This window comes from Hydractinia symbiolongicarpus, chromosome 3 (assembly GCF_029227915.1).
Source record: "Hydractinia symbiolongicarpus strain clone_291-10 chromosome 3, HSymV2.1, whole genome shotgun sequence".
Taxonomy (NCBI): domain Eukaryota; kingdom Metazoa; phylum Cnidaria; class Hydrozoa; order Anthoathecata; family Hydractiniidae; genus Hydractinia; species Hydractinia symbiolongicarpus.
The window spans coordinates 17,204,930-17,226,027 of NC_079877.1; the positions used below are offsets into that span (position 1 = coordinate 17,204,930).

Consider the following 21,098-nt stretch of genomic DNA (forward strand, 5'->3'; position numbering starts at 1 on the left):
AAGTTGATAAATACGAAAACAAGTACTGCACAATATTTTAAGGAATCGTTGAATAAAGGAGTAAAATGTTATTTATTTTACTTAATATTTGAGTTTAACACTATGTTGCGATAATCTTCTTGAAAAAAACACTCTGTTATCATTATTCTTTTAAAATATTCAAAATGCAAAAGAGATAAAAAAATGCATTCCAAGCACAAAAATTAGTTCTGCAAACTTTTTGTGAGACATTTGCAAAAATAAGTTCTGCAGTTCGCTAAAAAACCTAATCACGAAAATTTGTTTTTTAAAAAATTTATAAATTTTTAGGCCTCATAAACTGTCAAGATTTTTTCCTTCCCCCTTCCCCCCCCACCCCCCTTAATTCTTTCCTTAAGGTATTTCATAACACATTCACATTCACAAAAGTACTCCACTTTGCATATAAACCAAAGGGGAAGTATTACAATTTTTTTTCACCATGTCCTCTCAATTTTTAAAAGAAATAACCACCCTGTTGTTTAACTGCTATTTAACCAAAACAAAAAGAGTTTCCCCGATTGTTATAGAAAATTCTATGATCAATGAATGCAGTAAAAAAAGTTAGAAATTTAAAAATAATTCTTGAAATTGCAATGTTAGCTATTCAAGTCACTGAAAGAGATAAGAAAACTCTTATCAATATTAGTGCATACCAAAAACATGAGCCAAGTGCTAAAAATGCTTAAAAATATTAATATGTAATAATGAAAATATGAAAAGGCACCTGATGTAAAAATCCTCTTACTAAGCAGAGACGATTACCAAAATAGCTAAATACTAAAACATGTTGATGTTATTATATTTTTCTTAAATATATAGACAAAATAATCTCATTCAAACTCCTTGCCCAAACAAGCCTCAGTAAGAAAGTCAAACTTTTGATTTTTTAAAATCGTACAATATAGGTGTCGGCATGTTACAAACACAGGCTCCAGTGCACTTTTCTGTCTTGAAACTGCTTCATTATTACTTTTCCGCAACAAATCAGATACAAATCGTTTCATTGCTACTACCAACATTTTTTGTAGTATAGGACCTTTTACTTGATTGCACGTAACCGAGGGCAAATGAACATCAATGTCAATTGCTGTGTTGTAAACCCAATCGAGACAGTCAGAAGAAGGAAGTTCAGTATGAAATAATTTTTCTTTACTTATTAATGGTTCAGAATAAGATAGGCTTTCTATGTCAACATATATATCATTGTCTAGTGGTAATCGCATTGATGTCTGTAAACTTTGCAGGGAGATCAATGCCTCTTCCTTTTGTCTAATTTCAGATAGTACTGAAGCAAATGGTGTTACTGATTCAAATTTGATTATTTTACCCTGTTTTGCCATGCATTTCAAACACCACATATAATTTTCACATGAGTTACTTTCAATAAAAACTCCACAAGAATTACAATATCGACTATTCTCATCATTACTGTGAACAACCTTCAGCTTTCTTTCGGCTGGAGTGTGGCCATTCCTACGACACCATATCATAATTGTTTTTGTAGTAGGTGTAACCAAAGTTTTGTTATTAGCATCTAAATATTCGATAAATAATTTCTTTAAAAACACAGCTCTTTGCCATTCACTAGCTCTTCGTTTGGAGAAAGACCAAGAGGAATACTTCTCATAGGAGGAAGAAGAAAAGGATTCTCTGTGCACGCTTGTGTGCATGTCAATCAAGGGTGCATCCAGGACAAGTTCCTCTAGAATTACATGAGTCTCGTCATCTACCAAATTTTGTTCAGTGCAAAAGTCAACTGGTGATGAAGACCGAGATACAGCAGCACTGGTTACACAGCTGGATACAGCAGAGGGAGCTTCCGAATCCACTATTTGCTTGAATTTGTAGCAGGCATCTTTCTTAAAAGACATAGAACTGTTAACATTTGGAAATTCATTATTTACCTTTTCACTCACCATTTCAGGTAACTGTTCAAAATCAATTTGGTTTTCATCTGAGGGTTGTTTGGGAGCTTCAGTATTTATATGTGGTGTGGGAAAATCATTTTGATGTTTCATATTGTTGTAGTATAACTTCTTTTGAGTATCTAAATACAAAGAATCTGTAGCATGGCGATGAAGTTCTAATTTTACTATTGTTTCTGCTCCAAGTGTTTGCAATCCAGTGTAAGTTTTGTCAAGTTTCAAGTTATGAATGATATCAAATCGTTTATTTTGTCCATCTTTAAAATGAAGTTGGACTCGAACAGGAAATTCACCCCATCCTCTTCTAGTTAACTGGAAGGGAGATTTGTGTATTTGAATGATATCATTTGGAATATAACTAGGATGTAGAAAAAACCACACTGATTTTATGTAATACGAAATATCAGGCTCATGTGTTGGACCACGAACATACACCATCCACTTATGTGTTGCCTTATCATTTTCTTTTCGGTTTTCAGCAACAAGATACTTTGAGACATTTCCAACAATCACTTCTTTTGTCGTATAAAAACGATTCTCCTCAACAGGTTCTAAACTCACAATGTTTACGCCTTCTTTTTCCACAGTTTTCACCTTTATATCACATTCTCTAATTTCACCATTAATTACTTTCTCAGAATATACTTTGTTGACGGGAATAACTCCTTCTTCAGCTGTCTTAGTACCTTCAACACATTTTCGTTTTCTAGTATCTATATCCTTTGATATTGGGATCAGCTTTTCACCTGAACCATAGTAACTTGCAGCAACATATGCCCGTAAACGATCTAACATAGCTCTTGTCTGACATATTCTTTTATCAATTACAACAATTTCTTGTTCTTTAGCTTTAATTTCATTTGAAAACTGTTCATTTAAGATTGTCTCTATTTTTGAGATTGTCTTATTTTTAGACTCTTGCTCAGAAATTCGGCTACGATCTATGGTTTTATTGTAATGGAAGTCACTGTAATCTGGATCATTACCTCTAACCCCATATTCATCATTCATTTTTCTAGGAATAATATATAGTTTATTAATAAATAAATGCAATAAAAAACAGCAACAATCAAATATATTTCATAACACATTAAGGCCTAGTCATGAACAATTTGTTGCCCAAGCAATTGGCAGGTTTCTTACTATACTTATACGTCTACTTTGCCTTCGATCCAAGTCATCATTCAATTTTAAACGGTTTTTCTCAGAAGTTCTAAGTGATCTAACCACATATAGCTAGGCCACTCATGGAATTTTTATTTTACAGTTTACAGTCTCCATCTTGAAAAGCCCTAACCCTTAAAAAGCTAAGAAGATTTGCAACACACAGGAACTGCTGCCATATTTGTTGCCAAATTCTTGGAATATATGCTAGTTAAAACACCCTCCTAAATAATTTTACGTTTATTTTAAGGCATAAATAATATCGCGAGTTGGTTGTTTGGACTGTTAACAACCAAACAGCACAAGTTCTCAATCCAAAAGTGCAGCAAAGGAGGGAAAGTTTACAACAACTTTATTGTTTTAACAGACTATACACTGACTACATGAGTGAAAAACAAATTATTGTTGCGCATATGTAACATTTTTTATGTATTTTGAAAAAAATATTATGGCCTGCCAGGGAGAAATTGTCTAGGTCTTATTGACAGGCATGTCTTCTGTAAGATCATTTTCCCTCTTTTTATAACAATAATTGTTTTTGTTTTCACTGTAACCTTCTTTGTATCTTCTTTATGTTAAAGCCAACTTACTTTCTCAATATCATATTATTCTGTTCTTTTGACAATCCCTTCTTGTTACACAAAGGTTTTATTACAACTTTATTATCACGTGCAGAGCACTATATTTAATGGTATAAGAATATGTTTATGTTGTGTTCATATACCACCACAAGTAGACCAAATTATGGCAAAATATTTTTTTAGAATTTTTTAGAATTATTTTTGTAAAGAACTTCAATTGTTAATTATGAACTTCTTAAACACTTGGCAGGGGAGAATTTAGACATAATGTACTTGTGTAAATACACCAGTTAAAATTTGGTTGAAAAAAAAAATGAATATTGTATCTCTCCAAGACTTTTTTCTGAATGTTACCCTAATCTCTAAACCTATAGTTATAACACTATCCACTGTTCAGAGTCCCCTGTCTCACTGTGCCTAGGTTTGAAGGTCTCGTTTCTGTCAAAAAATACAATTCACCGCTCTTTTGTCCTGCAAAATGTTTTGCACTAGCTTCGATATTATGCTTGTTTACATTATTTTGCAATATTTTTATATCAAATTTTTATATTGCAAATCTCTGGATTTTGTTGATGAGTAGTGATGGATATTCCAAGTGTATTTTGGTTGTTATCAAAGTGTTCATAGCTAATAATATTTGGGAAGTGTAGGAGACAATGAAAGAAATATAAACACAGATATATAACAGATTAAGTAGGGCAATTTTTCAGTCAATTTGAGGGAACTTAGTTATAAAATAAAATCCTTGGCATTTATTTAAACCACTGTACAGTCCACAAAATCTGTTACATTTTTTTAGCAAAAAGTTGAAAATGTTGATATTTTACATGGTGCAAGGCTTAAATTTATGTTGAGTGTCTTAACATCGTTCATACTGGAATGGTTTAAGCAAATCATCTGTTTTTGTTTTTTGATATAGTTCATTTAATGATTTTCAAATTTCAAAATTAACATTTAAGGGGCTATTTCTTTCATACCTGAGATTCAAATCTGTATGCTCCAACTGCTCCGGTGACCAAAGAAACAACACAGAACCGAATCCAAGTGCTCCGACATTTTTATGTGGTTTAAAAATATAGGTTATATTTTTGCACAATTTTCGCATAATTAAGAAACCACGGCTCATTTGTAAACAAATATCGTAGATAATTCTCCTGTTTCATCATTTCCTCCCCATATATTCTGTAAATATAAACCGTAATCTTCACAAGAAGTGTTAAATGACATCGCGCTTTCACTTTTAATCAAGTTGTGTTTACATTTGAAGCTGTCCTGTTTGTTTATTTTTCCGTATAATTAAGTTCCGTCTCCCGTGGTTTTTTAAGTTATGTAAAGTATTCAAAATGGTTTTTTACTGCAAGAGTTTCACTAGCGAAAAAATGTGCGCCAAAGAAATGGGTTTTCGGAGCAAGAAGGCTTTGACCGTAGTAAGTCAAATTATTAGTTCTGAGTGCTCTAAATGCTCCAAGTGAACTGCTCCTCGAGGAGTTCATCCAGATTCGATTCTGAATGCCCCAAATTACCAAAGAAATGATAGTTGGAGCATTCAGAACCGATTCTTGTGTGCGAAAGAAATAGCCCCTAAGTAAAATGTTAATTTTCTTTAATAAGTTACATATACAAGTCAATCGATCAAAATGTTAAAAACATTTTTAAAATGAAGATATAATGTTTAAAGTTGAATACAAATTAATTCTTTCAGGCTTGAAATATTAGACTGAGCTTCTTGAAAAAATACAAGAAAATTTGATGTTCAAAGTCCTACGAAATATGTGACTTCAGGTAAAAATAAAAACTTTAGTAGTCTATATACACCAGACAAAACATATAGTCTATATACACCAGACAAAAAACTCTAAATCCACCCCTGCTTGGAATAATGCAAAACCAGGGGCTGAATTAACACATGCCAGTGTTATTTATTGAATCGTTTTTAAAACCAATCAGTTTAGTTTGGCTAAATGAAACCAATCAGGGTTTTTTTAATCAATTTTGAAAAAAATTTTACCGGTCATGTTTTCCTCAAATTCAAATTTTTTAACGCAATAATACCTGGAATGGGGCACAAAGTGCTTAATACTTTGTGTGCTTAAGCGATGAAACTTAGTACATCTGTAGAATGTCTTATTATAAATCCAGTCTAGGTAAAAAATAAAAATTGATAGTGTCATAGGGATCAGTATGTCACACATACCTAAGATAGGTCATATTCCTTATTTTCAAATATACTTTAATTTCTTGTGTTACTATGCTACAACCTTGATTCTTAACACAGACAGAATTCAGATAATACAGCAGCTGCTAAAGTAGCAAGGCTAGTCAAACAGCCCCAAGAGGTATGCCAACAATAGTGAAACTACTACCAGCACATGATACTCCCGTTAGTATAGAAACAACAGATACTGAAATGGATACATCACTTAATCTTTAACATTTCCTTGAATATTTGGCTTGCTTACTCTCGTACTTGTTTCTTAAATTAATCTAGTCGTCATAATACTTTTTAACAGTGTCAACGGTAGGTAAGGGTTAGGGTAAGTATATGAATTTCTCTGGCTATTACAAAGACAACCAGTTCAGGTGGTAACCTGCAATGCTTTATCTATCTATTTATGGATGCTTAAATTAACATTTTAAATGGTGAGTTTGTTAATATTATGTACTAAATATATAAAAGAACTTTCCAAAATTTCCTCATAGTGCAATGTTTGTTGCTGCAACTGCATGTGGTAAAACTGAATACTTATTACACTACTTGAAACTAATTATAAAAATCACTTCCAACATATTGTTATTCTATGTCAAACAGTTTTAGATAAAAAAGACATACCTTTCAAGAAAGTGGCTACTCGATGATGAAAAGATTTGTTTTTGATGTAGAATGTAAATTAAATAAATGAATTAGACTATTTACTAATGCTTTTAAAGGCCAGGACAATCTATTTATAAATTATGATTGTTCTGCTGAGGTTGAAATGAATAAAAACGTGATGCACTATCAGAAGTTGCATTCTCTGGTAGACATAGACATTTCTGGGTGCTAACACAGAAGTACAATTCGGTTTCCAAAGATGTAACAGAGCAGGTTAAATGGTTAAAGATAGAGATAGTTTTGAAAATTGCTTAAGAAAAAATGCGGTTTCGCCAGACAAGAATGAACGAGACAGATTGAAAGAGAGTCTGCGAAATAGACCATATTCTAAACTTATACCAAAATTTTACTAACCAATTGGTTATTATTTGTTGTAGTTTGTTGAAATCCTGCTAAAATTTGTTAAAATCCTGCTAAACTTTTTTGACAAGCTAGTTATACGCTAGTTATAATTTGGTAAAATCCTGCTAAAATTTGTTAATACACTAGTTATACGCTAGTTATAATATTTGTTAAAATCCTGCTACAATTTGTTGATACACTGGTTATAATTTGTTACCTAATACTATAATGATTAAATATGTCAACCTCATTTGGTTATTAACAATTAGTTCCACAATTTTATATTCATATTATAAGTTGCGTAAATTTTTCTATCTTATAAATATAGTAATGGATGTTAACATGTATTTATTGTCATAAAGAACAAAGAGTAAGACAATATCACTGACCCTGTAAATATAGCTGAAAAAGTGTTGGTTTACATAAGAAAGATCACATTCGAGTACTAGATGAAGATATTACTGAGCAAGGAAGAATATTAGAAAGCAAGAGAAGCTGTTGGAATCCATCAGAAAGATTATAGTCTATCGGAACAAAAGATTACTGAGGAAGGAAGAATATTAGAAAGTCTTATAGAGGACAAAAGGTTAGTGGTTTTACTAACTATCAATGGATTCTAAGATACTTGATTAATTGACTAATTTAGAACAAAATGTTTCCACTAAATTAAAACCAAGATATATTGTGTATAACCAAATAAAAAAGAAAACATCAGTATTACCACACAAGCCAAAGTCAATTGAAGAGCCAAAAGTAGTTATCAATAAACCTAGTAAAGATATCTTCAACATGGAATAACTTTTTCTATTCTATATATATAATAAGTACTACTGATTGCACTAAAGATATTAAAGAAAGTTTGTATCATGGAGCTGTTGTTTCTGGATTTGCCATTGGGTACACTATTCTTGCAAAGTATTTGTTTAAAATGACTCCCCAATCTTTACCGCAATTCGACGTAGAAGATACAGTGAAACTAGTAGCAGTTGTTGCTGCTTCCGATATGACTAAAGATTATTTAGTGAAGAAAAAAACAATTCCTGAAGATGGCGGGCTTAGCTATGATGGGTATCGGTGCTATTGTAAATGCTTTTGCTTTGTCGGGTAGTAATTACCTTTTTAGTTATCTAGGAGGTGATGAGAGAGAAAGACATGACCTAGCGATCCAGACTATGCAAAAGTCTAAATTGCATAGGTTGCGATGAAGAGATATTGTGTTTTTACTGGTACAAAACTTTCAGAACTACAACGGGAGCCTAAACTATCAGACTTTTATAAGCCTTCAGAATCACAGAAATGTAGGGAACAAGGATTTATTGTTGTGTCTATGACTGCATTGGGCAGCAGTATGTATTGGTATGAGACAAGGAAAAACAAGAAATAAACCATAAATTCTATGCCTATTATAAGAACCAACACAATGGAACTCCATACCTACAGTTTTATACTGTCACTTGTTATCAAATTGGTAACCAGAGAAATTAGCAGGTACATGCTTGGTAATAAATTTATAGCCAGATATACATTTAAAAACACTTAAAAAGATATCACTTATGTATTATTATAATGGATTGGTATTGTCAGGTATATAGAACCGGTATAAACTATAAGTCAAATGGAAAAAGTCAACACAAACCTACGATTATGCATCAAGAGAACAGGGCCAAGGTTATAAGGTTCAAAAAGCAGAGGCTGGTTATGTTAAAATAAGCCTTAGTTTAGGATATACGCATATTTTGTATATATTTATATCTGATGTAATGTATACATGACCAATAAATTAGGATATGTCCTAAATCCATACTCAAATAGATGGATCAAGATTAACGTACCTGCTTATAAAAAACTATATGGTGATAAATAATTTGAACACTTAAGGAATACCAATTTATACTGTTATAATGAATCAAAAATATTTAAATCTAAATTAATGAAAATCAGAACTCATCAAATTGGTTTTAAGGCAAGAGAAAAGCAGGTCAGTTGAAACATTCAAATCATTGTTATACAATATAAACAAAACCATAAATGGTATTAAATTGGATAAAGCTAAGTTAAATGAAGTCAATAAAGAGATTGAAAGTAAATACAATGAACTTAAACCAACAGCATCTATGGATGATAAACCAGGATATATGAAAAATCCAACACAAATAAATAAATTAAGAAAAATGGACAGAAAAATCCCTAGTGCAATTACAAAAGGCTCTAAGGGATTCAACAAAGTCTTCAAAGTAAGAGTTGTAAATAATAGGGATCCATTAAGACAACTAACAACTGTAAGAAGTGGAATTTACTACCATCTTAAAAAAGAGCTAATTAAACTAAGAGGTATCAAATATGTTAAAATACTAAAAATAACATTCAAAAAACAACTTGATATACATAAATCAGCTGTTAAAACAGCCCATTTTAATAATAAAGTGAGTACAATAATACACGAGAACGAAATTAGTGATGTGTTACGAGTAGCATCAGAGCAAATAATAAATAGTATAGCTCAATGGATTTCTGAGGGGTCTGGGTAGACTATTGTTTCAGTTGATGCCCATTATTTTAACATAACCAAGTACAAACCACAGAATTACGAGATAGCTTAAAAGGACTAATTAATATAAAGAATGAAAACCCCTTGCAGGCTAAAAGATTTCAGATTCTTGTTTGTGTGTAATTTTGTTCCCTATACCTTTCAAGGTCGCAAGTAGCCTGTTTTGTACAGAACTTCGACAATGTTGTTCCGTTATTTGAAGGAGTACGTACGTGAGATACAGGCTAGAACAAACCAACAAGTTACTGTTAGTGGGCAAAGCTAGGGTCATAAGTTTAAGTAGCCCAAAGCGGTAAAAAAAATGCAAGTCGGTCAGACTTCAAAATCAGATGCTCGTAAAAAAGTAATCTGTGAAAATTAATACTTTAACAATACTGCACACTACACATTTGGCATATCAATTTATTAAATATTATTGCTTGTGGTGAAACGATATTTCGAAAATGTTTTATTATATCTGCGACATGACTAAAATTGTTATGAAGTTTAAGATATCTAAGATTTGACCATAAAGTTGGATCCTACAAGTTTTGAAAATAATAAAAGAAATAGAAGTAGGCGATTGAAACAAAAAGGTTATAATTACATTAATCGGTTTAGAATTAACAAAAGAGACTAAATCCAAAATGCAATTCTGTGGTATTAATAATGTGTAATATATTTTTCAAAAAATAACTTTCCACAACTTTAGCTGAAATAAAAACACAATTTACTACCTGTTGCTACCCTGTCATAACAAAAGCAGTTGGTCAACATTTATTATTTTTCAGAGAACGTTCCCGCTAAAAGTTCAAAAAAAAATATTACTTGGGGGTAAAAAATTTCTAAGCTAATACGACATTTCTCATAAGAAGATATATTAGCAAAACATATAGGAAACTGAATAGTTGTCAATAGTGAGCAAGCAATAAAAATGCCAGAAAAAGGTGACAATATGTTAGAATTCAAAATCTTCCACAAGCATTTATCAGTGCTATTTGTCATTTATGCCGACTTTGAACCTATTACAGAGAAAGTGCATGGATGTCAGCCTAAGAATGATGGATCATAAAGCATACCAAAAACCTACATATTGTGGTTATGTTTGCATAAGTATACATTAAGCCGATACAATTATATAGAGGAGAAAAAGTTCATGGAAGAGATGTTGAAAGAAGTCAAATATTGTAAGAAAATCAAAAGGAAGCATTCGATAAAGACGTGATAATGACTAAAGCTGATAAAATAGATTTCAAGACGGCAGATAGGTGTCATATTTGTGTAGCAAAAAGTACATTGATCAAGATGTTATAGTAAGAGATCATTGTCACGTGACTGGTAAATATAGAGGATCACTTCCTCAAGTCTGTAATATTAATTATGGAATAATACCTAGTACTAATACCTGTAGTTTTCTATAATCTAAGGGGATATGATAGCCATTTTATTATGCAACAGATTGGTAAAATTGCTAAAAAATATTAAAAAAGGTGAAGTAAAAGAAATGAATAATGTAATACCTCATAACATGGAAGAATTACATGGCCTTCATGCTTGGTAATCATCTAACCTTCATTGATAGCTTTTAATTTATGAGCTTTAGCCTGAAATATCTTGTCAATAACATTACTAAATGTGGAAAGTGTGATACATGCGACCCTAATAAATGTTTGGAACAAATTATTAATAATAAAAGCCACATAATTCAATATATAACCACCTTTTCATGTGGTAGGTATGTAAATTGTGAAAATATTAATAAACCATGAATGACTCCAAATTATGATAATCTTAAATATACTCAAGAGTTCAAAAATCAAAAGTTTGATATGATGGCTTGAAAAGGCTAATATGGATAGCTTTTATAGGTTTAATGAGACACCCAACAAAGAAAGCTCTTACATCTTGTTAAATGATGAACATATTACAGATGAACAGTATGAGTATGCTAAGTCAGTTTGGAAGCAATTTAAGTTAAAAACAATGGGTGAAAGCCAAAAAAAAAAACTATTTTACTACTTTTAGCTGATGTATTTGAAAACTTTAGAAAGACTTGCTTGCAGTATTATAAGCTTAATTCATGTTATTACTTCACATCACCTGGTCTATAATGGGATGCCATGCTTAAAATGACAAACATAGAACTAGATGATATGGTATAATTCATTGAATAAGGATATTGAATTGGACATTGAATAAGAACATACAGTTTGTATGCAAGCGTTGCAAAGGTGAGATTATAGAGAATGAAGTATTTCCAGCTTTAATGATGTACAACAGTGGCTCGTTAGAGATAGTTGAGAACTTCTGTTACTTAGGTGATATGTTGGGCAGTGTGGTGAAGGGTCTCCCTAAGAGACAAGAGAGGAGTTGAACCTCCTCCACCATACCTTAGTTTGAAGGGGCGATTGTGGAAGAGCAGGTGAAGTAGTTGAAATGTTAGAACGTAGATCTGTTGATATGTGTTGTGTTCAGGAATTTAGGTGGAGAGGAGCGTCAGTGAGATTTGTGGAAGGTAGGAGGGCAAGGTATAAGCTTTTTTGGATTGGTAATAGTGATGGATATGGAGGAGTTGGAATATTCGTTGCAGAGAAGTGGGTAGAAAAAGTAATAGATGTTATTCGTGTTAATAGTCGTATTATAGTGATAAAGTTTTTGATAGGTAAGGATTGTCACTTTTCTGTCAGTTTATGCTCCACAGTGTGGACTCAGTGAGGAAGATAAAGATAAGTTTTATGATGAGTTAATAGCAGTCACATCAAAGTTTAGAGACACTGAACTTGTCATGGTGGGAGGCGACCTTAATGGTCATGCTGGGAAGTCATCTGAAGGTTATAGAGGTGTGCATGGAGGCTATGGATTTGGGAGCAGAAATAAGGAAGGGGAGAGATTGCTTGAGTTTGGAATGGCAACGGAAATGGTGGTTTGCAACACATCATTCAGTAAGAGACAGAGTAGGCTGATAACATATGAGTCAGGTGGTTGTAAGACACAGATAGATTACTTCCTGGTTAGAAAGTCAGACAAGAAAGTGGTGAAGGACGTGAAAGTTATATCGGGGGAAGAGTGTGTTTCCCAGCATAGGTTGCTGGTTTGTGATATTATCTTGAAGAGTGTTAAAGAAGCCAAGGGAAAGTACAGGCCCCGTCGAAAAGTCTGGAAGCTGAAGGAAGAGATTGTAGCAAGACAATTTAGTGCAAAAGTTCAGCAGTTAGCCTACAATAGTCAATGTGATAGTGACAATGTTGAAAGTACTTGGACTACTTTGAAGAATTGTCTTCTAGAAGCTTCTGATGATACATGTGGGTGGATGAAAGGACCAGCTAGACATAGACAGACCTGGTGGTGGAATAATGAGGTTGACCAGTGTATAAAGGAAAAGAGGAAACTTTGGAAAGAGTGGAAGTCAGGTGGTAGTAAAAATATTTACTTAGAAGCTAAGGGGTCGTCTACAAATTTCGTATGATATTTTATACGAATATATACGAATTTAATTGCTTTTAATTCGTATAAAAATCGTATACAATTCGTATAGTGTTAAATAGTTACACGATTTTTAAAAAATCTAATACGAATTTTATACTATTTTCATAAGAATTGTCATACGAATTATATTCTCTTTCATACGAATTTTCATACAAATTATATTTCATTTTTAAACTTTTAAAATGTGATGTAAAAAAACATTTCTATCGTCGTTTTTCGTTATTAAACTTTTAAAATGCGATCTAAAAAAACATTTCTATCGCCGTTTTTCGTTTTGAAACTTTTAAAATGCGATTTAAAAAAACATTTCTATCGCCGTTTTTTGTTTTTAAACTTTTAAAATGCGATCTAAAAAAACATTTCTATCACCGTTTTTCGTTTTTAAACTTTTAAAATGCGATCTAAAAAAACATTTCTATCGCCGTTTTTCGTTTTTAAACTTTTAAAATGCGATCTAAAAAAACATTTCTATCGCCGTTTTTCGTTTTTAAACTTTTAAAATGCGATCTAAAAAAACATTTCTATCACCGTTTTTCGTTTTTCAACTTTTAACATGCGATCTAAAAAAAACATTTCTATCGCCGTTTTTCGTTTTTAAACTTTAACCATGCGATCTAAAAAAACATTTCTATCGCCGTTCTTCGTTTTAAAACTTTTAAAATGCGATCTAAAAAAATATTTTATTTTGAAACTCATATACGAATTTAATACAATGTCAAACAATTTTTTTTTTAAAAACCATACGCATCTAATTAAAATCTCATGCGAATTTTTTGTTAAACTCGTACGAATTTAAATCATACAAATTTAATTTAAAACTTATACAAATTTAATTTAAACTCACGAATTTAATTTCGTATGAGTTTAAAATTCGTATAGCATATACAAATTTTTTTGATACGAATTGCTACGAATTTTGTAGATGAGCCCTAAGCGTCGCGCTCGTACAGCAGTGTATAAGGCAAAATCAGAAGCAGAGAGAAACAGATTTGCAGATGTGTTAAGAAGGGAAGACCAGCGCAATGAGGTATTCAAGATAGCAAAGCAAATGAAGAAGACTAATCAAGATATTGTAGGTGAGAAGTGTATACGTAATGATGAAGGTGTTTTGGCTAGCACGGAGGAGGAGAAAAGGGTAGCTTGGAAGAATCATTATCAGAGGTTGCTTAACACTGAGTTTGATTGGAACAAGGATAATTTGTCTGATGATGATGTCGTAGAAGGGCCAGCTATGCAGATAAATACAGAATGGGTAGTGAAGGCTATTAGGAAATTGAAGATTGGCAAGGCTACAGGGGTATCAGGTATTGTTGCAAAGATGGTAAAAGCATCTGGATTTATTGGAGTTGAACTTATTACAAGTCTTGCTAACCAGATTATAAATGATGGTGCTATTCCGAGTGAGTGGCAGTCGAGTGTAATAGTGAATTGTTTCAAAGGCAAGAGTGATGCATTAGAAAGGGGTAACTATAGAGGTTTGAAGTTGGTTGATCAAGTAATGAAAGTTATTGAAAGAGTGATTGATAAGTTACTTAGAGAAAGAATTGATATAGATAAGATGCAATTTGGTTTTGTTCCAGGGCGTGGCACTACAGATGCAATATTTTTACTCAGACAGCTTCAGGAAAAGTATTTAGGAAAGAGAAAGAATCTCTATTTTGCCTTTGTAGATTTAGGGAAAGCTTTTGATAGAGTGCCACGTAAAGTTATTTGGTGGGCTATGAGAAAATTAGGTGTGGATGAGTGGCTAGTTACAATGGTACAGTCTATGTACAGCAATGCTAGAAGTCGTGTCAGGATTAACGATTCACTTAGTGATGAATTTAGTGTAAATGTTGGTGTACATCAGGGTTCTGTAGTTAGTCCTTTGTTGTTTATTCTAGTCTTAGAAGCGCTGTCGATGGAGTTCAGAACAGGTTGCCCATGGGAGTTATTGTATGCAGATGATTTGGTTCTCATAGCAGAGTCGATGGAAGAATTAGTTGAAAAGTTTGAGAAGTGGAAGAAAGGACTAGAAGAGAAAGGGCTGAAGGTAAACACAGCAAAGTCTAAAGTCATGATAAGTAGCATTGCAGCCAAGTGTGACCTTGTAGTTGGAAAGTGGCCTTGTGGAGTTTGCAGGAAAGGGGTTGGTAGTAACTCAATTTTTTGTCAGACTTGCAAGCATTGGGTACATAAGAAGTGCAGTAGTATTAGTGGAAGGTTAAGAGCTGGCATACAGTTTGTATGCAAGCGTTGCAAAGGTGAGATTATAGAGAATGAAGTATTTCCAGCTTTAATGATGTACAACAGTGGCTCGTTAGAGATAGTTAAGAACTTCTGTTGCTTAGGTGATATGTTGGGCAGTGAAGGGGGTGTTGGAAGAAGTGTTACTTGCAGGATAGGTTCTGCTTGGAAAAAGTTTAGAGAGTTACTTCCTTTATTGACTAGCAGAGTCCTGTCAATTGAGGTAAAAGGTAGGTTGTATGAGGCCTGTGTAAGAAGTGTTATGTTGTACGGTAGTGAGACATGGGCAGTGAAGCAGGAAGATCTTGACCGTTTAGAAAGGAATGATATGAGAATGGTTAGGTGGATGTGTAATGCCAGTCTGAGAGACAAAAAGAGTTCAGATGAGCTAAGAAGCAGGCTAAGTCTCTGTAGAATTAAAGATGTTATCCAGATAAGAAAATTGAATTGGCTGGGGCACTTGGAAAGAATGGAGGAGGATAATTGGGTAAGAAAGTGTAGAGACTTGATAGTTCCTGGGGCAAAGCCCAGAGGCAGACCGAGAAAGACTTGGCAGGAGGTTATAAGGACAGACTTGATAGAGAGGAAGTTGAGTTTAGATCTAACACAGTCTAGATCAGATTGGAAGAGGGTCATTAATATACCCCGTCCAACCCATGCTAGCATGGAAAACGGACGTTAAGCCGAGAATGATGATGATGATGATGATTAGAAGCGCTGTTGATGGAGTTCAGAACAGGTTGTCCATGGGAGTTATTGTATGCAGATGATTTGGTTCTCATAGCAGAGTCGATGGAAGAATTAGTTAAAAAGTTTGAGAAGTGGAAGAAAGGACTAGAAGAGAAAGGGCTGAAGGTAAACACAGCAAAGTCTAAAGTCATGAAAGTAGCATTGCAGTCAAGTGTGCCCTTGTAGTTGGAAAGTGGCCTTGTGGAGTTTGCAGGAAAGGGGTTGGTGGTAACTCAATTTTTTGTCAGACTTGCAAGCATTGGGTACATAAGAAGTGCAGTAGTATTAGTGGAAGGTTAAGAGCTGACATACAGTTTGTATGCAAGCGTTGCAAAGGTGAGATTATAGAGAATGAAGTACTTCCAGCTTTAATGATGTACAACAGTGGCTCGTTAGAGATAGTTAAGAACTTCTGTTACTTAGGTGATATGTTGGGCAGTGAAGGGGGTGTTGGAAGAAGTGTTACTTGCAGGATAGGTTCTGCTTGGAAAAAGTTTAGAGAGTTACTTCCTTTATTGACTAGCAGAGTCCTGTCAATTGAGGTAAAAGGTAGGTTGTATGAAGCCTGTGTAAGAAGTGTCATGTTGTACGGTAGTGAAACATGGGCAGTGAAGCAGGAAGATCTTGACCGTTTAGAAAGGAATGATATGAGAATGGTTAGGTGGATGTGTAATGCCAGTCCGAGAGACAGAAAGAGTTCAGATGAGCTAAGAAGCAGACTAAGTCTCCGTAGAATTAAAGATGTTATCCAGATAAGAAGATTGAATTGGCTGGGGCACTTGGAAAGAATGGAGGAGGATAATTGGGTAAGAAAGTGTAGAGACTTGATAGTTCCTGGGGCAAAGCCCAGAGGCAGACCGAGAAGACTTGGCAGGAGGTTATAAGGACAGACTTGATAGAGAGGAAGTTAAGTTTAGATCTAACACAGTCTAGATCAGATTGGAAGAGGGTCATTAATATACCCCGTCCACTCCATGCTAGCATGGAAAACGGACGTTAAGCCGAGAATGACGATGATGATGATGAGCGAAGGGGGTGTTGGAAGAAGTGTTACTTGCAGGATAGGTTCTGCTTGGAAAAAGTTCAGAGAGTTACTTCCTTTGTTGACTAGCAGAGTCCTGTCAATTGAGGTAAAAGGTAGGTTGTATGATGCCTGTGTAAGAAGTGTTATGTTGTACGGTAGTGAGACATGGGCAGTAAAGCAGGAAGATCTTGACCGTTTAGAAAGGAATGATATGAGAATGGTTAGGTGGATGTGTAACGCCAGTCTGAGACAGAAAGAGTTCAGATGAGCTAAGAAGCAGGCTAAGTCTCCGTAGAATTAAAGATGTTATCCAGATAAGAAGATTGAACTGGCTGGGGCACTTGGAAAGAATGGAGGAGGATAATTGGGTAAGAAAGTGTAGAGACTTGATAGTGCCCAGAGGCAGACCGAGAAAGACTTGGTAGGAGGTTATAAGGACAGACTTGATACAGAGGAAGTTCAGTTTAGATCTAACACAGTCTAGATCAGATTGGAAGAGGATCATTAATATACCCCGTCCAACCCATGCTAGCATGGAAAACGGACATTAAGCCGAGAATGATGATGAATTCAAGATTTTTTTTAAACTTGTGAGCAACAGCGTCTTTGGTAAAACTATGGAAACATTAAACATTAAAAAACGAGTAAATGTGGAATTTGTGACAAAATTACTAAAATTAGCATCAAAGCAAACTTTTGCGTCATCAAAATTTTTTAATGAAGATTTAGTGGCAACCCTAACCCTAACCCCAAACAGGCCGGCGTATGTGGGTGCGTGTGTATTCTTGATCACTGATTTATGATTTCCGCTACAACTACATTAAGAAAAAGTATGCTGATAAATATGCTTATTGTTTACTGATACAGACTCTTTAACTTATGAAATTGAAGTCAAAGATGTATACAAAGACTTTTGGTGAATCGAACAAAAAGGTCATCTGTAAAACGGAAGATGAGGCTGCTGGCTTATCAATCATTGAATTTGTTGGTTTAAAGTCTATAATGTACACATACCTAAAGGACAATGGCCAAAGTGGTGAAACAGCAAAGGCATATAGACTATAAAAATGTGTTATTTGAAAATAAACAATAACACCACACAATAAAAACAATAAGAAGTCATAACCATAAGATATAGGAAGTCATTTCATTTAAAATCATTTTCATTAAACATTAGATGGAACCGGCATCACAAAAAACTTTCATCACATAATGACATCATATGAAACCGACATATAAAAAATGTTCAAATATAATACCCTGTTTACTGGCATTTGTAAAAAATTGTTTAAGGGATGGCTTATATAGTCAAAACCATAAAGTTATGTAACAAGCAGAATTGCAAGATCATCGTGTGAGCTAATTGTTTGAATAATCATTTAGCAATTCATTTAACTATTAATAAAGACAGTTGTGAGTCAGGGAGAACTGTTAATCAGTCTGTAACAGGATAGTTACCTGATGCAGGAAAATTAGACGGTATGTACAGTATAATTAGCTGCTTATACGGACGGTAGAAATCTTTTTTGCCTAAATTTCCACATTTTTCTTCAATATTGACTGTGCTTCATGCCTTCCTCATGTTCTTTGCGCCTGACTGCCTGTTTTCCATGTACTTTCATAACCTCAAGGTAGTGCATTGTCGTTTCAAGAGCAACATTAAATGAATCGGCTAATTAAATGATATACAGCTAATTATGCTGTAAAAAGTGCCATATTTGTTATGATAAGTCAGATTTACATATATATACAGCAATAGCTGGTATCAGTTTGAACAATGAATATCTTGTGCAGTCGTTTCTTTTACCTGTTTTTTTTTTAAAGTAGAACATGTTATGGAACTAGATAGACTAAACTCATAATTTTTCCCTTATGCTAAAAAGCAGGGTTACAAAAACAGGACAGACATTGAAGCGTGAGAGCAGGAAAGAGAAACAGGTGTCAGTATAATTAGCCGTATCAGCGGTTAATTATACTGCAGCTAACGTACTGTATAATTATCTTGTCAGTGATATAGTATTATAATCATAAGTCAAAAATAAAACACTTCTGCTTGTGCTTGTTTGTAGTAGTAGTAGCAGTAGTAGTAGTAGTAGTATATTGGCTGACAACAGTACACATCCAGCAGAAGATGTCTTTAAGACGTCTTAAGATGTCTTTTTTAAATATTCTGTTAGAAAACGCTTTTAAGATGTCTTTAATGCATCTTCTTAAAAACGTCTTTCAAAGGACATCTTTTATAGCTACGTCTTTTGAAAGTAAATAAATTCGAACCTTTAGATGTTTTTCAGAAAATCTTTAAAAGACGTCTTTCAAAAAACATCTTAAAGTTATCTAAAATATATCTTTTAAAAGATGTTTTTCTCTTCTTGATATAATGCATCTAAAACGCGTCTTTTAAAAGACGTCTTCTCCTACTTTTAAAAGTGGTCTTAAATGCGTCTTTCAAAAGAAGACATTCGTTTTTTATATGAAAAATTCAATTTAAAAAAGACGGGTGTTCGCAAACTTAGTTAACATATTATTTTTAGAGTTCCAATTTATGTTTTACAAACTGACGTAGAAAATAGTTTACATTTTTACGCACGGATAAGTTCATAGGTAGAATTCGTAAAACGGAATAGCGGGCCGTATTCTAGACTTTTTTGTGCTTTTGTTAAATAATTGTTTGCTATATTTCAGGTATGGTATAGGGCTAACATTGTAGTATTTCTTGTATTGTTTATTTCGTTGTTTCAGACCTTTTATAAGGCGAAAATTGGCCTCTAAGTAACTGCGTAATGATTGCATGTGATTACATCATCTGACTATATAGTGTTTATTATATGTAAATAACATTTTATTTATTTATTTCCGGTTATATTTGCTTACATAATTGTAAAATATATTTATTGTTTAAAGTGTCAATACGAGTTTGATATAAAAAGTTCAAAATATTTTTATCATATATTTGTCGTCTTTGATATCATTATTTCTGCAATACACCTTTATGATAATTCGGGAAAACTAACACTAAATTGCAGCTTATTTTGCGATTGGAGGAGGTAAACATCACACTTTATAAAAGTTTATTAAGGAGAAAACATGTTCTTCCGTGATTACTTTTCTTGCCGCGTTTTGTTTTTAATGAAAAGTACACATAAGTTGTATCTTATTATTAATAACGTTTCCTGATAATTTGAAAGAGGTTAATTTGAAGGAAGTTAAAAAACTGGAAAAAACACGCTTTCGCCTCTAACAAACTCTTAAAAAAACATGTTTTTTACCTCCTTTCTTCCGATATTGTATAACAATGGAGAGCCGTAGGAACGCATGTACAATTGAATTATCGTAAAGGTGTATTTATTAAAAATGTACATTTCAACGTTAACGTACGTCAACATCTTAAATTTATTTTATAAAATACCTATTTTTTCTAAAAAGTTAAATTAAAAAAACAAAAAAAAAACAATAAAAACCAAGGTGGACGTCTTATAAATAGATAAAAGATGTCTTTCTAAAGATGCATTTAAAAAGTTGCATTAAAGATGCATTTTAGTCGCTTCTACATCTGTAAAAGGTCTAAAAGACGTCTTTAAAAAGACGCGTCGTAGAAGAACTTCTTAAAAACGTCTCTTTTAAAAGATGTCGAAAAGAGATCTTTTGATATGCATATTTAAAAAGACCTCTTTTAGACGCTTAAAAAATGCATTACTGATGGGCAAATCAGTGCTAAAAAAGACGTCTTTTAGAAATGCGAAAGATGTCTAAAAGACGTCTTTTAGAGCTCTTTGTGCTGGCTGGGTAGCTAGCTAGCTATATGCAAAAAATGTAGCTAGTCATTGAGTGTAACAATATGGCAGGGTATTTAAAATTTTACGCCCATCAATCGGAAGATTTAACGTAAATTTATGTACCTTCTAAATTCACGTAATTTTTAAATTACAATTAATAATGCAAAATACTTTTAAGGCTTCCATGGTGGTGCACGAGGTGTTTGTTAATAACAGCTATGACTTAGGTTAATATCAAACCAAGGGTGACTTCTTATGTGTCACGTGACTAACCATACCGATGTGAAAACTGCAGACCGGAAAGACCTGAGGAAACGAAATGAAGCTGGACACACCTCCTGGTTATAGCGCGTCACATATCTCGAATCTCGGACGTCAGACATATCAATTGTCAAAGAAATCGTATCATTATGATCATTTTCATCATT

At 33.4% G+C, this 21,098-nt stretch overlaps 1 protein-coding gene across 1 annotated transcript; it reads right to left on the minus strand.

Annotated features, from left to right (window-relative positions):
- Positions 1 to 749: 749 nt before the first annotated feature.
- Positions 750 to 20,908, minus strand: LOC130636033 (YEATS domain-containing protein 2-like). Its single transcript, XM_057445611.1, has 2 exons — positions 20,794 to 20,908; positions 750 to 2,961 (listed from the first exon to the last, which is right to left on the minus strand). The coding sequence occupies exon 2, from the start codon at positions 2,955 to 2,957 to the stop codon at positions 852 to 854; it is 2,106 nt and encodes a 701-aa protein (XP_057301594.1). The 5' UTR covers positions 2,958 to 2,961; positions 20,794 to 20,908; the 3' UTR covers positions 750 to 851.
- Between the last annotated feature and the right edge of the window lie 190 nt (positions 20,909 to 21,098).

Coding starts and splice junctions, on each gene's coding strand:
- LOC130636033 (XM_057445611.1), bottom strand. CDS start 2,957: ATGAATGATGAATATGGGGTTAGAGGTAATGATCCAGATTACAGTGAC.